General features: G+C 33.6%; 1 protein-coding gene across 3 annotated transcripts in view; it reads left to right on the top strand.

Moving 5' to 3' along the window:
- Positions 1 to 14,613, top strand: part of PARG (poly(ADP-ribose) glycohydrolase) — a 115,461-nt gene that overhangs the window by 15,403 nt on the left and 85,445 nt on the right. For all 3 annotated transcript variants that reach the window (XM_006916931.3, XM_015593247.2, XM_015593248.2), the window contains one exon: positions 1,178 to 1,252. In XM_006916931.3, coding sequence (XP_006916993.1) covers positions 1,178 to 1,252 — 75 coding nt within the window. The remainder of the gene's footprint in view (positions 1 to 1,177; positions 1,253 to 14,613) is intronic.

Here is a 14,613-nt window from a genome sequence, read left to right as displayed (position 1 = left end):
ATAATTATAAAATAAAATAGAAATTTAAAAGGACACAATAAAATATACTTGTAAATAATAGTTCTTTCTGCATAACTGGATTGTCTTATGCATACCCCACCGTTTAAAAAAAATTCAACTGATTAAATTTTAAAGATCTTTTGGCTTTCTTCAATGATTCATGAACTTGGGCAGCATCCATCTAGCAGAGAACTCTGAAGAGCTGTACAAAATAAAGACTTTAATTAGGAAGAAGGGAGTGGGAACAGGCAAGTTATACTAGCAAAAGGTGGATTGGTTGTGGCAAGGCCACTTTCCTTTAGGGGATGGCAGAGGTCTAGCAGGCAGATTATCTCACTAGTGCCGACTAGGTGATTTCTGATTGATTGGTTTAAGAGTCTATAGCTGGGAAAACTAAAACTAATCAAGTCCTATTTGGGTGACATAGAATTTAGTATATGTGACTCCATTTTGGGCCTGTTGTCTTGTTTTTGACACTGGTAAACAAGATATAAAGTACTCTTATTCTGACAGTTAAATGTTACACCAGTAGATGGCGTACTATTTTGACTTTTCATTACGTAGACTTTTCATTCTACGTAAATTTATGTGAACTGCTGAGGGAAGATAACCATTAGTATGTAGCTTATAAAAATAGCTGATATAAAGGAATAAAGACCATTTTATGCTTTAGGGCAGTGTCTCTCAATCTCTCAATTTTATTTTCATTATTGTCTTCTCCACTAGGAAGCCTTTTTAGATATTTCCTAATTTACTATCCCCATGAAATTTTAATACTACAAATATACTGTATATCTGTATATATATATGTGTGTGTGTGTTTGTATATATAATGTAACCCTTTTGATGGTCAGAAATCATAATATTTAATTATTTTTATCCCCAAGATCCAACTTTTTTGTCCACTTGGAGTGTATCACCTCTGTTTAAATGCATGAGGTAATTATGATGTTATTTCTCCTATTACTTGATCTTTCTAATCTCATTTTTCTTAAATGAATAATAAATTAGTATGCGTTCTATTTGTTCATAGCTACTGATGTGGAGTAGTTAATGGTAAGAGGAAGCTTGTCCAGCATTCAGAAATTTCCTGGAAGTAGTTCATAAAAGAGACGGTCTATTCATAGATAATTTATTTGACTATATCATGAGGTTTTTGTTTATGCTTTTTCCATAGGATGCTATTCTAAAATACAATGTGGCATATTCTAAGAAATGGGACTTTACAGCTTTGGTTGATTTCTGGGATAAGGTAAAAGTATGCTTATTTCTTTAACTATGAAAATAATATGACAACTCTGTAACAAAGTTAAAAAGAAAAATACCCATAATTCTGTCACAATAACGCAATTATCTTTTATTTTTGTGGAAAATATTTTCTGTTATTTTATATTTATGTTTTAGGAGCTAATTTTGAATTTTGCTTTATTCTCTCATAATATGCATTTTCTGTTATAGTGTTATACCATTATCAACATTATTAATAGCTGCATATTTTACAACTAGATTTTGAGAATTTTACATTTCTATTTTCTCAAACATTGAGGTTGCATCCAGTTTTACTCAGTTCTCAATTATACTGTAGTAAAATCTTTACATATATGTGTGTGTGTATGTGTATACACACACACCACACACACACACACACACACACAGCATGCGTTATTTAACAACCAAGATAAATTCTGAGAAATACATCATTAGGTATTTCATTGTTGTGTGAACATCATAGGATGCATTTACACAAACCTAGATGGGATAGCCTACTACACACCTAGGCTATGTGGAAAACCTGTTGCTCCTGGGCTACAAGCCTGTACAGCATGTTACTGTATAAAACAATATGAGATTAAATCAAGCACAAGAGAAAATGAAGCACTCGAGAGATATGGTAAACATGAGATGTATGAGGCTGCTGCTGGTGTAACCGGGAATCTATTTTATAGCAAACTTTTTTTTTTAAGTAGAAAGAATACTCAAATAATGATAAAAAGTATGATATAGTAAATACATAAACCAGTAATAGTTGTTTATTATCAAGTGTTATATAGTATACATAATTGTATGTGCTATACTTTTATACAATTGGCAGTGTAGTAGGCTTGTTTATACCAGCATCTCCATAAGCATGTGAATAATACGCTGAGCTATGGCTATGATGTCACTAAGCAGTAAAAATTTTTTGCTTCCATCATAATCTTATCTTATAATGTGGTGCATGACTATATGTTTTTCCAAATTTGATATTGTTCTTTAGGTGACATCCAGAAATTAGATGACTAGGTCAAAGAGCACAAAATTTTATGGCCTTGGATATATGCTATAAATTAATTTTCCACAAGAGACTGTAGCAATTTAGCATGCCATCAGCAGTGGGTAAGAATACAACTTTCATAGTACTGTTAGAGGAATGGGCATCATCTATTTTGAAAAACTGGCAGTATCCCTTTTTTTTTTTTTTTTTTTTTAACATTTTCTTTTGACATAATGATAGTTCACAAGAAAAGTTGAAAAGAAATGTACAGGGAGGTCCCATGCATACTTCATTCCACCTTCCCGATGTTGATCTCTTAAATAAGTATAATACAATATCAAACCAGGAAATTGACATCAGAGCTTATTTAAATTTTACCAGTTATACCTGTACTTATTTGTGTGTGTACTTATGTAACTGTAGCTTCATGTAACCACCACTACAAACAAAATACAGAACTGTTCCATCACCATAGAGCTCACTGGTATGGCCCATTATAGCCACACCAACACCCTCCTAATTTCTGGCAATTCCTAATCTGTTCTCCATCTCTATAATTTTATTTCAAAAGGTTATACTGTGTAACCTTTTAAAATTGCCTTTTCTCACTCATAATTCCCTTAAATCCACCAATAAATCCACCACCTTTTTATTGCTGAGTAGTATTCTGTGTTACAGATATATCATAATTTGTTTAACCATAGACACATGTCAGGACATTTGGGTTGTTTCCAGTTTTTGGCTGTTACAGCAAATCTGCTATGTACTGGCATGTGCAAGGTTTTGCACGAACATAAGTTTTTATTTCTCCGGGATAAATGCCTAACAGTGCTACTGTTGAATTGTTTGATGAGTGTGGTTTTAGTTTTAGAAGAAATTGTCAGTATACCTCCCCCCCTCCAAGAAATATACTTTTAAATAAAACCTATTTTTAAAATTTTTTATAATCTTTTTCTTACATTATTTTTAGTCATTTATATTATATATACTTCATTTACTAATAATAGAAACTAATTTTTGTAATGGAAACATTTTGAATTGAAATTTTTTTCAATATTACATAATTTTGATTTACCTGATAGAGAATAATTATTGAATTTTGCATGTGTCCTATATTTTTTATATTGGGGCCTTTCCCTCTCTGGCCTGTTTTTCAGATAAAAACTGAGGTAAATAAGAGAATTATTATTATTCCTATGGTAGATATGTATTTGTGAATTAGAGATGGACTTTCTTGGCCAGAGTAATATAGTTTGTCTCTGGCAGGGCAGTGTAAAACCCCATCAGTGTTCTTTCTACTATTGCCTGCAATCATAGTGTGTTGTCCCTCTGCATATACTTTCCTCTTGTACTTGCCTTCTCATTATTCTGTAATAAGAGACTGATATGCCCCCTTTCTCCACTTTTATCTATTGAAATTCTGTCTTCCCAGATTCACATTTTCCTGTCTGTTCCCTCCAAAACGAGATGTCACCTTCGTTTGAATTTCCATGGCAAATTTTAAAATTTATCTTATGGCACTTTCTCACTTTGCCTTGCTTTATTCTTGATGAAATGTTGACATTCTCTAATACCTTATTAACAGTTTTGTGAGACAAAGACTGTCTTTCTTAGCTTTGTGTTTCCTGTAGCACCAGTAAAATGCCTTACATTTAGCTCTGTGAGTAGTTATGGACTGGATTTCACAGGAGCTCAGGTAATATATTGGTTTTCAGGGTTACCAAGGTCAGAAGAATATTATTTAGAAGTAATGGTTCATGTTAATAAAACTTGTTATGTTTCTGATTCCTGCCCCTGCTCCCTGCACACAATACACCTAAATATAACAGACTCTTCCTTCTCTGAGCATTTTTAGTTAGTGACATTTCAGTGTTCTTATTGGTTAATTTCCTGTGACAGTACTGTACTTAAGATTTGTCTGTTCTCTAGGACTGCTAGTGGCGATCCAAAAGAAAGTGGTTGATTAATTACACTGTCGGGAATCAGACATTAAGATTATTGTGAATCTTTATAATTACCTCCAGTTAATTTGGAAGAGCCTGAAAATGTGAAAATGCCATTACAGTAGTATAAATAACACCACCACCCCCTTTTTTCCAGAAATGTTCTGATTATCTCACAAAGTGTTTATGAGGCAGCATGATACACAGCAGTGGCACTCAGATTTATCATGTATCTGAATCTTGTGGAGGCCATGTTAAAACACAGATTGCTACTCACCACTCTCTCTGAGTTTCTGATTCCATAGGTCTGGGGTAGGACCTGAGACTTTGCATTTCTAATGGGTTTCTAGGTGATGCTTCTGCTGCTGGTTCATGTACTACATTTTGAGAACCACTGGTGGAGAAAAGAGCATAGTATTAGAAATGAGAATCATGAGTTCTTAGTCTCAACTCTGTGTAGCCTTGGACAAGCCACGTGAATTCATTTAGTTTCCTCATTTGTTAAAATGACAAAATAACAACTTTATTCACCTTAATGGCATGTTTTAAGGATTAGCTAATATATTGGAAATCACTTTTTTTGTCTTTATTGAAATATAATAGACAATTAGTTGCTTGTATTTACATTCTACAATTCAATGAGATTTTTTTTTTCACTTATTGTTGGCATACAATAATATACCAGTTTCATTTGTATAGCATAGTGATCAGAGATCCACATAACTTGCAAAGTAATCACCCCACTAAATCTAGTACCCCTCTGCCCCCTTACATATTTATTACAACATTGTTAACTGTCTTCCCCATACTATACTTTACATCTCCATGTCTATTCTGCAACTATCCATTTGTACCTTTTAATCCCTTTGTCTTTTTTTTTATGGTCTCCCAACCCCTCCTCCCATCTAATAGCCCTCTAAATATTCTTTGTATCTATGAGTTTATTTCCACTTTTGTTATTGTTGTTGATTTTGTTCTTTAGAGTCCCCATGTACATGAAATCACGCAATATTTGTCTTTATCCGACCCATTTCATTCAGTGCAGTACCTTGTAGGTCCATCAAGGCAATATGTGTTTCCATCCCCTTCCTTTAGTCTGTGTGTGTCTTTTAATCTGAAGTGAGTCTCTTGTAGGCAGTGTATGTAGAGGTCTTGTTTTCTTATTCATTCAGCCACTCGATCTTTTGGTTGGAGAACTTAATTCTTTTCCATTTGAGGTACTTGTTGATAGGAATGTAGTTATTATCATTCTTTATTCCTGTTTTTTATAATGTTTTTTCTTCTTAAAGAAGTCCCTCCAACATTTCCTGTAATACTGGCTTGATGGTGATAAATTCCATTAGCTTATTTTTATCTAGGAAGCTCTTTATCTGTCTTTCGACTCAAAATGATTGCTTTGCTGGATAAAGTATTCTTGGTTGTAGATCCTGGGTTTTCATCATGTAGAGTACTTTGTGCCAAGCCCTTCTGTCCTGCATGATTTCTTTCAAGAAATCAGCTGCCATTCTTATGGGTGCTGCTTTGTAGGTAAACTAACTGCTTTTCTCTTGCTGCTTTTAAGATTCTCTTTTTGTAGTTAACCTTTGGCATTTGAATTATGATGTGTCTTGGTGTAGGCCTCTTTGGATTCCTGGTTTTTGGGACTCTGAGCTTCCTGGGGTTGTATGTCTATTTCCTTTACCAGGTGAGGGAAGTTTTCCATCATTGTTTCTTCAAATATACATTCAACATCTTGTTCTCTCTCTTCAGTTACCCCTATCACACAGATATCTTTACATTTAGTAGTGTCCCATAGGCTCCTTAAATTATTATTATAGTCTTGGCTTCTTTTTTCTTGCCATTCCGATTGATTGTCCTTGGCTTTCCTATCCTCTATATAGGTCATTTGATCCTCCTCTTTATTCACTTTGTTTATTTCTTTGTTTATTCCATTTAATATATTTCTCATCTCAGATAATGTGTTCTTCATTTCTTACTGGTTCCCTTTTATAATTTCCATTTCCATTTTTATGTTTTTTTATCTCTTTGTTGAAGTTATCACTGAATTCATTTACCCTTCCCATAAGTTCACTGAGCATCTTTATAACCAGTGTTTTGAACTCTGCATCTGTTAGATTGCTTGACTCCATTATTTCTGGATCTCTCTCATATGGTTTCTGTTTCTTTGTCTTCCCATTTTGGCTGCCTTTCCATGTCTTTCTATGTACTAAGCAAAGCTCCTAAGTCTTCCAGTCTCATTAGCGTGGATTTGTGAAGTAGGTGTCTCGTGGCACAGTCCTGAGAAGGGCTCAGCTAGAGGCCAAATTTGGCTCAAGCCTCTGCCCCTTTGGGGCCACCTGTTAAGATTCAGCAAGCAATCCACAGATGCTGTGCCTATAGTTGGCTCAAAAGGCCGCACCAGAAACCGAGGCCAGCTGCCTCCATTGTGAGTGTAGGCGCTGCTCAGCAAGGAGCACCTGACTTGCTGAGGCTATATCTGGTTGTGGCTTGGGTGGGGCCGTGAGTTGGGAGAGGCGGGGTTTCAGGGACTTCTCTGGGCAGAGGGACCTCTGTTATCCAGTTCGATGACTTCACTGTCCTGGCGGTGCTTTGTCCTTGCACTGGGAGGGGGGAGGGTTCAACAGGGAACAATGGATATCACCTGCACTTTTGTGCAGAGCAAGTCTCCCCTCGGTCCTCACTCCAACAACTTGGTGTCCCCCTGTAAGTATGTGGTGTTCCCTGCCTGGAGCCGAAGCCGCACTGGTGCTCAGAGGGAGCAGGTCCGACACTGCGAAAGTCCGCTTACAGACATGGCCCCTTTAACAGGCATCTGCAGCTGCCGGCTGCTGCCTCTGCAGCCTCTGCCCCACTCAGCTGCCTCGTGTTCTCGCTCTGTCTTGCCTTCTGCCGTTGCAGGGTGATTTTTTAGATTTCTCTCTAGTTGTATGGCTTGTTCATCCAGATCCCAGGTGATTTTTCCTTGCTGTTTGCTCCTTGTTTCCATCACAACTTTGATTTGGTTGCCAGAGGGATGAACAGAGCCTCTATCTACGCCATTTTTTTAATCCCTTCTGGATATCACTTCTAAAATTCAAGAATGATAAATATGTTGTTACTGTCTCCAAAAACAGTTTGTTTCACCACTTAAAAAAAGTTTTTTTTTTATCGTTAACATATTCGAATTATAGAAAAACTTGAAAAATACAAAAAAAGGAAGACAAAAATTGCCTATGATTTTGCTACTCTGGAACATTCTTTAACATTTAGAAAAATGTAATTCTATCCACCTATACACATCGAATGTGGATTTTTAAAAATGTCATTATTTTACAATAAAAATCTTGGTGCCTGAATCTTTTGTATCATTGATTATTTCCTGAGAATAGATTCCTAGGAATATAATTATTGGATCAAAAGATGTGTTGGTTTTGAAGCCTTTGATACATACTGCCAATTTGCCTTCCTAGAAGGCTGTGCTGGCCTTCTGTTCTCACCAGCAATGGGTGAGTCCTACATCACACCATGCCCTCCTCAGTACATTTACTTTCAAAGTGTATGAATACATAAAGCACTCTCTACAGTACCTTCTACAGAGTAAGGGCTTAATATATTTGATAAATTTTTTGCCTAAGAAAGTATACCCATAATATTCAAGCCTCTTGGAAAAGCAAATTTTGGTTATAAAAAAGTAATTTTCCAGTGACTGTGTAGTATCAGTGTGAGGTAAAAGAATTCTGCAATTTAAATGACATTAGTTCTCAACTTAGAATAGATAATTTTACTAATAAAACGTGGGGTTTATAATATAAATTTGAAATTTGAAATTACTTGATTTAAAAGTTTGAGATTATTTTTCTCCTGGGTTTATCTTCTATATACTACGTTTTTTTTCACAGACCTAAAGAAATATATTCAGTTACTTTTGAAGAAAGAAAAAAGGATATGGCATTTATTGAGGACATATGTGTACCAAAAGGAATATATTATTGAATTTAATCCTGAAATACTTTTGTGAAGTTTAGGTAGCAAATTCAATTGGAAAAGGAAAATAGATTTAGAGAGGTTAAATAACGTGCTCAACGTTAAACAGATGAATCTAGATTTGAGCTCATTCAGTTCCAGCACAAAAGAGGTGACCTGTAACTACTCATTGAATACATAAAGGACTATTAGACTCCAGAGTGGCTGCATGTTATTTTTGTTCTAATGATGTTTATCCCTTAAAGAACACTGAACATCCTTATATATAAGGCATTGTACTGTGAAAGATATGAATTTATCGACAGTTCTGAGCATAAGACTGTCGATAAATTCATGTCTTTCACAGTACATGATTGTAATAATAAGGCAGAGTGGAAGAAATGTTCTTGTAGTCTAGTGAGTTGTGGAAGGGCAAAAGAATATTATTTTGGGTCACAGGGCAAATGTTATAGAGGACATAGTATTTGGATGGTAGAGAAGAAATAGTTAAAGGAAATATACTATACAAATAGCCTGTTAAGCTTCTTTCACTTAGCATAATATTTCAGGGTTCATCCATATTGTAGCATATATCAATACGTCATATCTTTTTATTGCTGAGTAATATGCCATTGTGTGAATATACCATATATTGTTTATCCATTCATTAGTTAATGGACATTTGAGTTGTTTGCACTATTCAGATAGTAACAACGCTGCTGCTATGAACTTTCTTGTGCAGGTTTTTGTGTGGGCATATGTTTTCAATTCTCTTGGGTATATATACCTAGTAATTACTGGATTATGTAGTAATTCTTTAATATTCTAAGGAGCGGCCAAACTGTCTTCCAGAGTGGCTGCATCATTTTACAATCCTACCAGCAATGCACAAGGGTTCCAGTTTCTCCACATCCTCACTTGTTAATGTGTGTCCTTTTAATTTTAACCATTCTAGTTGGTGTGAAGTAGTATTTCATTGTGGTTTGAATTGCATTTCTCTAAAGACTAATGATGTTTAACATCTTTCCATGTGCTTATTGGCCATTTGTATCTTCTTTTGAGAAATATCCATTCAAATACTTTGTCTTTTTTAAAAATTGGGTTATTTTTCTTTTTATTATTGGATTGTAAGTGTTCTTTTTATGTTCTAGATGCAAGTTCCTTCTCAGAAATATGATTTCCAGATATTTTCTCCCATTTTGTGAATTGTCCTCTCATTTTCTTGATCATGTGCTTTGACGCAAAAAAGTTTTTAATTTTGATGAAGTCTAATTTATCTATTTTTTTCTTTTGTTTCTGTTTTTTGGTGTCATATTGAAGAGCCTAATCCAGGGTCTCAAAGATTTACTTCTATGTTTTCTTCTAAGAATTTTATGATTTTTAGTTCTTATACTTAGGTTTATGACCCATTTTGAGTTAATTTTATATGTGGTATAAATTAGGGATCCAACTTTATTGTTTTTTTTTTTTAATGTGAATAGCCTTTTTGTGTTTATTTTCATATATGGTATGGAGTAGAGGTCCAATTTCATTATTTTGCATGTGGATCTCTGGTTGTCCCAGCACCATTTGTTGAAAAGACTTTTATATCTCTCTTGAATTGTCTTGGCACTATTTCAAAAACCAATTGACCATAAACTTCAGGGTTTATTTCTGACCTCTTAATTCTGTGCCATTGATATATGTGTCTATCTTTATGCCACTAACACACAGTCTTGATAACTATAGCTTTTTAGTAAGTTTAAATTGGGAGGTGTGAGTCCTCTAACTTTGTTCTTTTTTCTAGTTTGCTGTGGCAATTTTGGATCTTTTGCATTTTCATGTGAATTTTAGGGTCACCTTGTTCATTTCTGCAAAATGTTAGCTGTGAAGGGTAATTTTTATAATCATATTAATAGACTCCAAACTAATGCTGCATCTTGAGATAGAACCAGTGATTTTAGGGCATCTTTTTGAGCTTTTGACCCATGTGATGTTTAAAGGCAGGCCTAAAATAGTAGAAGTATTATGCCTGTATCAGAATATCCTTGAATGTAGATGTCTTTCACTCTTACAGAGGTGTAATTTTTGATGCAATGAAAAGTTGGCTAAACTGATGTAATCTTCTATGTCGCTTATAAAATATAGATGATCTATTTCCATTTATAATTTTTTAGGCTTAAATTGGACATAGTTGTAAATTTTGTAAGAATGTTAAATTTGATACCTTGTGATGGTAGTAGAACATTCCATTGGTTAAAATACCTCTGTCACCTTTCTGTGAGGTAGAGCAGTCTTTCCTCACTCCCCTCTTCTTAATCAGACTACTCAGACAGGACCTTGTTTCCCTTTTACCTGGTAACCTTGCCTAGAAGTAAAAGTAATCTATAGCAAGTTTTGGTGTGTTTAGTGCAGATCCTAAATATGAGGTGCTGATGATGGTTTTACAGTTCTTTGGAGAATAGAATCATTGCATTTTTGACCTGATTTTCACTTACTTTGTAAACATACGGAAGATTAGGAGTCCCCATAACTACTGTTTTCATTTCTTATTATTTCTTTTAAGTCTTTACCCATATCTATAATATTTTATAGTTACATCTCGATATAAAAGTATGTTTAAAATATTTTATGATATATTATAAAATCTATGTTACCTAGCTTTAGCATTTTTAGTCTTAATGGTGGCATAATATTCCATCAAATTGATATATTGTTTGCTCAGCCATTCCAGTTAGAGATTTAAGGAAATCTATTTGTAAATAATACCTAGAAGTTAAAGGATGTTCTTCCCTGTGATTGTTTTTTATTCTGTCAAATTCAGTGTACTTAACAAAAGACCTTGGGTGTTTAATATAGTTGTATTTTTCTGTCCATCAAATATCCAGGAGTGTTATATGGAATTTTACCACATCACAGCCCACAGGAGTAACATTGCCCAAGGTTGCAATGGTTATAGGTGTTAGACATGTATGTGAGTGGGATTGAGGAAGAAAAGCAGATTTTTAGTGCAAGGGCAACAATTATTTGGCTAGTTTTTAAATTATAAATGAATTATATTTGTTTTGCATTATCTATGTCCACATATTAGAGTCAGAATACTTTTTTAAAAGGAGTTCTTTGAGCTCTGAGTGGCTTGCTTTGCTAAGAAAAAAAATGAAGTTCAAATTTAACATCAGTTTTAATGTTAAGTTATTTTGAGGCTGTTAATATATATCTCCTTAAAATATTGCTTTAGCTAATTGTGTGAGTAATAGATTTTGTAACCAAAAGTACGTAAAAGAGGAGGCATTAATATCAATAGTCATGTAGTGTGATTCTATGTTACAGTAATTTACCTATATACTAGTATCTAATTTAGAAGTAAGAGATCCAGAATCCTCCTAAACCTGCTATGTGAACGACCTTATTAGGGATAGAAGTGAGGAGTATTGCCTAAGCTTTTATTATTTTGTCAGCGCCCAGCCAAGATCGCAAAGATCAATCCGTTATTCTATAATTTATCGTTAAATATTTAGGTGCTACTGAGTCGAAATGGCTGTTATTTAGTGTTTTTTGCATCTTGAATGCTAATATTGGTTTTCCTCACTGCCAGCTGTTGGAAGGCTAGGAACAAATAATCTGTGTTTTATGGCTCTCCTGTGTGATATTCCACAAAATTAAATTCAAACACTTCTATAATTTATATTCTGAATAGATCGATATACTTATTGCTGGCATTTTCCACAGGAAAGTTTAACAGAGTGTCCTATATATTAGAAAAGTTTCTTTATTAATGAATTTTATGGGTATTTTAAATACTCTCATCTTACAACACCTGTGGTACTATTCCTTTTTCATTCTCAGTGCATTAACTTGTGAAATTTACATAGCACATTAAAGCCATAGTGATTGAAGATGGATGTGCATGGTGGGGTGGGGTATAAGAGAGGTTAGTTCTGTTTTTTTGATCCTGCCTTCTATTTTTGGACTTGGATGGTAGTTTAAAAATAGTTGTTTGCTTTATAATTATTCATTAGACCATGCATATAAATTTTATGTACTTTTTGAATATATATGTCACAATAAATGTAAATGTTAATTTATTCAATTTGGAGAGCTTTAAATTCTGAAATTGATTTGTATAGCAAACTTTTTTTTAGCAAATGTGCTAGTTGTTCAAAGAACACCAAAGGTTTTAGTGACTATTTTATCTTTCTGTCCAACTTTAGTTTTATGTCTGTAATACAGAAAAGATAGGAATGACTAGGCCTCTTAATTCCTTACATCTGTTGATTTAGCCATAAAAGTGGCCGTAAATGAGTGAGGTTTTTGTTTGTTTGTTTGTTTTAATTATATCTGTGGCTTTTAAAAATGAAGAATAAGAGCTAGGATACAGGAATGAAAGGGCATTTAAAAATAAATGGAAAAATTTAGAGTTTAAAGTAGAAAGGTTTTGTTGCTATTATTAGGCTATTAATATATTCCTCTTTGGAAGCCACGATTTTCTTTCTTTCTTTCTTTTTTTTTTTTTAGTAAATACATGAACGTATGAAGTCTATACCTCAAATCATACAAACACAATAAATTATTTATTAATAGTTGTTATTAGGCTATTAATATATTCCTCTTTGGAAGCCACAATTTTTTTTTTTTTTTTTTTTTTTTAGTGAATACATGAAGGTATGAGGTCTATACCTCAAATCATACATACACAATAAATTATTTATTGTAACTTAGAAATCGTGCATTTTTTGCCTTTACTATAGTTATTGAAATATTGAATATATGTTGTCCTATGATTTAACAGAAAAAGGCTGTGTAAAAACCTCTTTCCTTGTAAATGATGGTGTGTAAATCTATCTATAATGAACCTGCATGAGAAACTTTTAAAATTATAATTATTGACAGAACATCAATAGAAACTCAGGAAAAAAACAAATATAAGCTTGTATTAAAATAGAATACCAAAACAGTCATATCATATATAAAGTAATAGCTAGAAGAAATTATCAAGTTTGATCTATATCTTTATTGTGTGATAAAATGTTAAAATATAATATGTTGAAATTATTAGACGAAAATCACAGCATAAATCACCTGTCATTAAATAGCATAAAATATAATAGTTGTATGTTTATTCATCACTTAATCGTCAGTGCATTCATGCATAAGTATGTAAGTGGTGTCTGTGGACTTCCTGGCCTTTGGGGCAGGGCATAATATTATGGGCAGCTAATCCAATAACTGTATCAAAATAGTATTTTTGTATATTACAAATTTTAAAACAAAAATATTAGAGGATCATTTTTTTTCTCTCTCCACTCCACCTACCCCACCCCCACCCCCCTTACTCCTACCGTCACCAGAATCTGTAAACATTTCATGAAACATTAGTGTGTTTTAGGAGAGTTTGGGAAAAGCTGACGTAAAGCAACAAATTTCTTTAATAACTAGTAAAGATTGTGGTGTTCTACAATAGCTTTTCTTTTTCTTTTTTTTTTTGGTAATGCAGACATAAGTTTCTGAATGTGTACAAACACATTACTCCTTAGCTTCCAATTCCAAATCAAATTCTTCATAGCTAATCTATTTTTTGGATCTTTCTTCAAAGCTTAAAAGATTTAAAGTGTCCTTGTTATATTTGTCATAAAGAGCCTGTAGCAAATTCCTAATCAAATGAAAGCAGCCTAGCAGCCTTGAATGTTTCACAAGACTACAGCTAATGTCTTTATCTCTCTAGCTTTCAAACCTCTGATTTGGAGGTCAGTGTAAATTTAACCTTTTTGGACTTCTTCCCTTGGTGACTCACATTCTCTAGAATCAGTAAGATCTGCATTGCTTTACAGCTTGACTTAATTTAATTTATGATAACTGTAGGAGCCAAAAGAGCTAATCACAGTCCCTAAAATATTAAATTTTGGATTCATATGAAATATGTGGATTCCCCCTACCCCCTGGTCACCCCATTTTGGTTAATGTATGTTTGGATTGTAGCATATGTTGAGGGTCTCATACTCATGATTCTTTTTTAAATAGTGCACATTCAATAGGAGTAATTGCTCCAATTGGAACTAGGCACTTTGCTTTATAAACTTGCTAAGTTATTATGGATAATCAATCTTAACTGAGCCCACCATGCACTAGATCAGTGATAAAAATTAGAGTTGTTTTGTATTTGTGAAACACTGTCTGAATAGTATTTATGTGTGTGGAGGTAGTTGGAAATTACAGATATCCAAAAGTGGAAATCCATTCAGTAGAATTCCTCCCGTATTCTAATAATGAAATTAAACTGATACATTAATGTCCTTTAACTCCAACCTTATTCATTTGGTTCATATAGCTATGGAAGCCATTACTTTTAAATGTTGCCGTGGCATTGATTTCATTATTCAGAAATCTTCTCTGTTAAAGGGGTGATAATAATTCCATGTTTAATAGCTTCCATGATTTCTATTAACTAGCTCTAATGTTTTTTTTTTTTCAAACATCATTTGACACGATGCCTTCATT

This window comes from Pteropus alecto, unplaced genomic scaffold (assembly GCF_000325575.1).
Source record: "Pteropus alecto unplaced genomic scaffold, ASM32557v1 scaffold287, whole genome shotgun sequence".
NCBI classification, from domain to species: Eukaryota; Metazoa; Chordata; class Mammalia; order Chiroptera; family Pteropodidae; genus Pteropus; species Pteropus alecto.
This window is presented reverse-complemented; position numbering and strand designations above follow the sequence as displayed.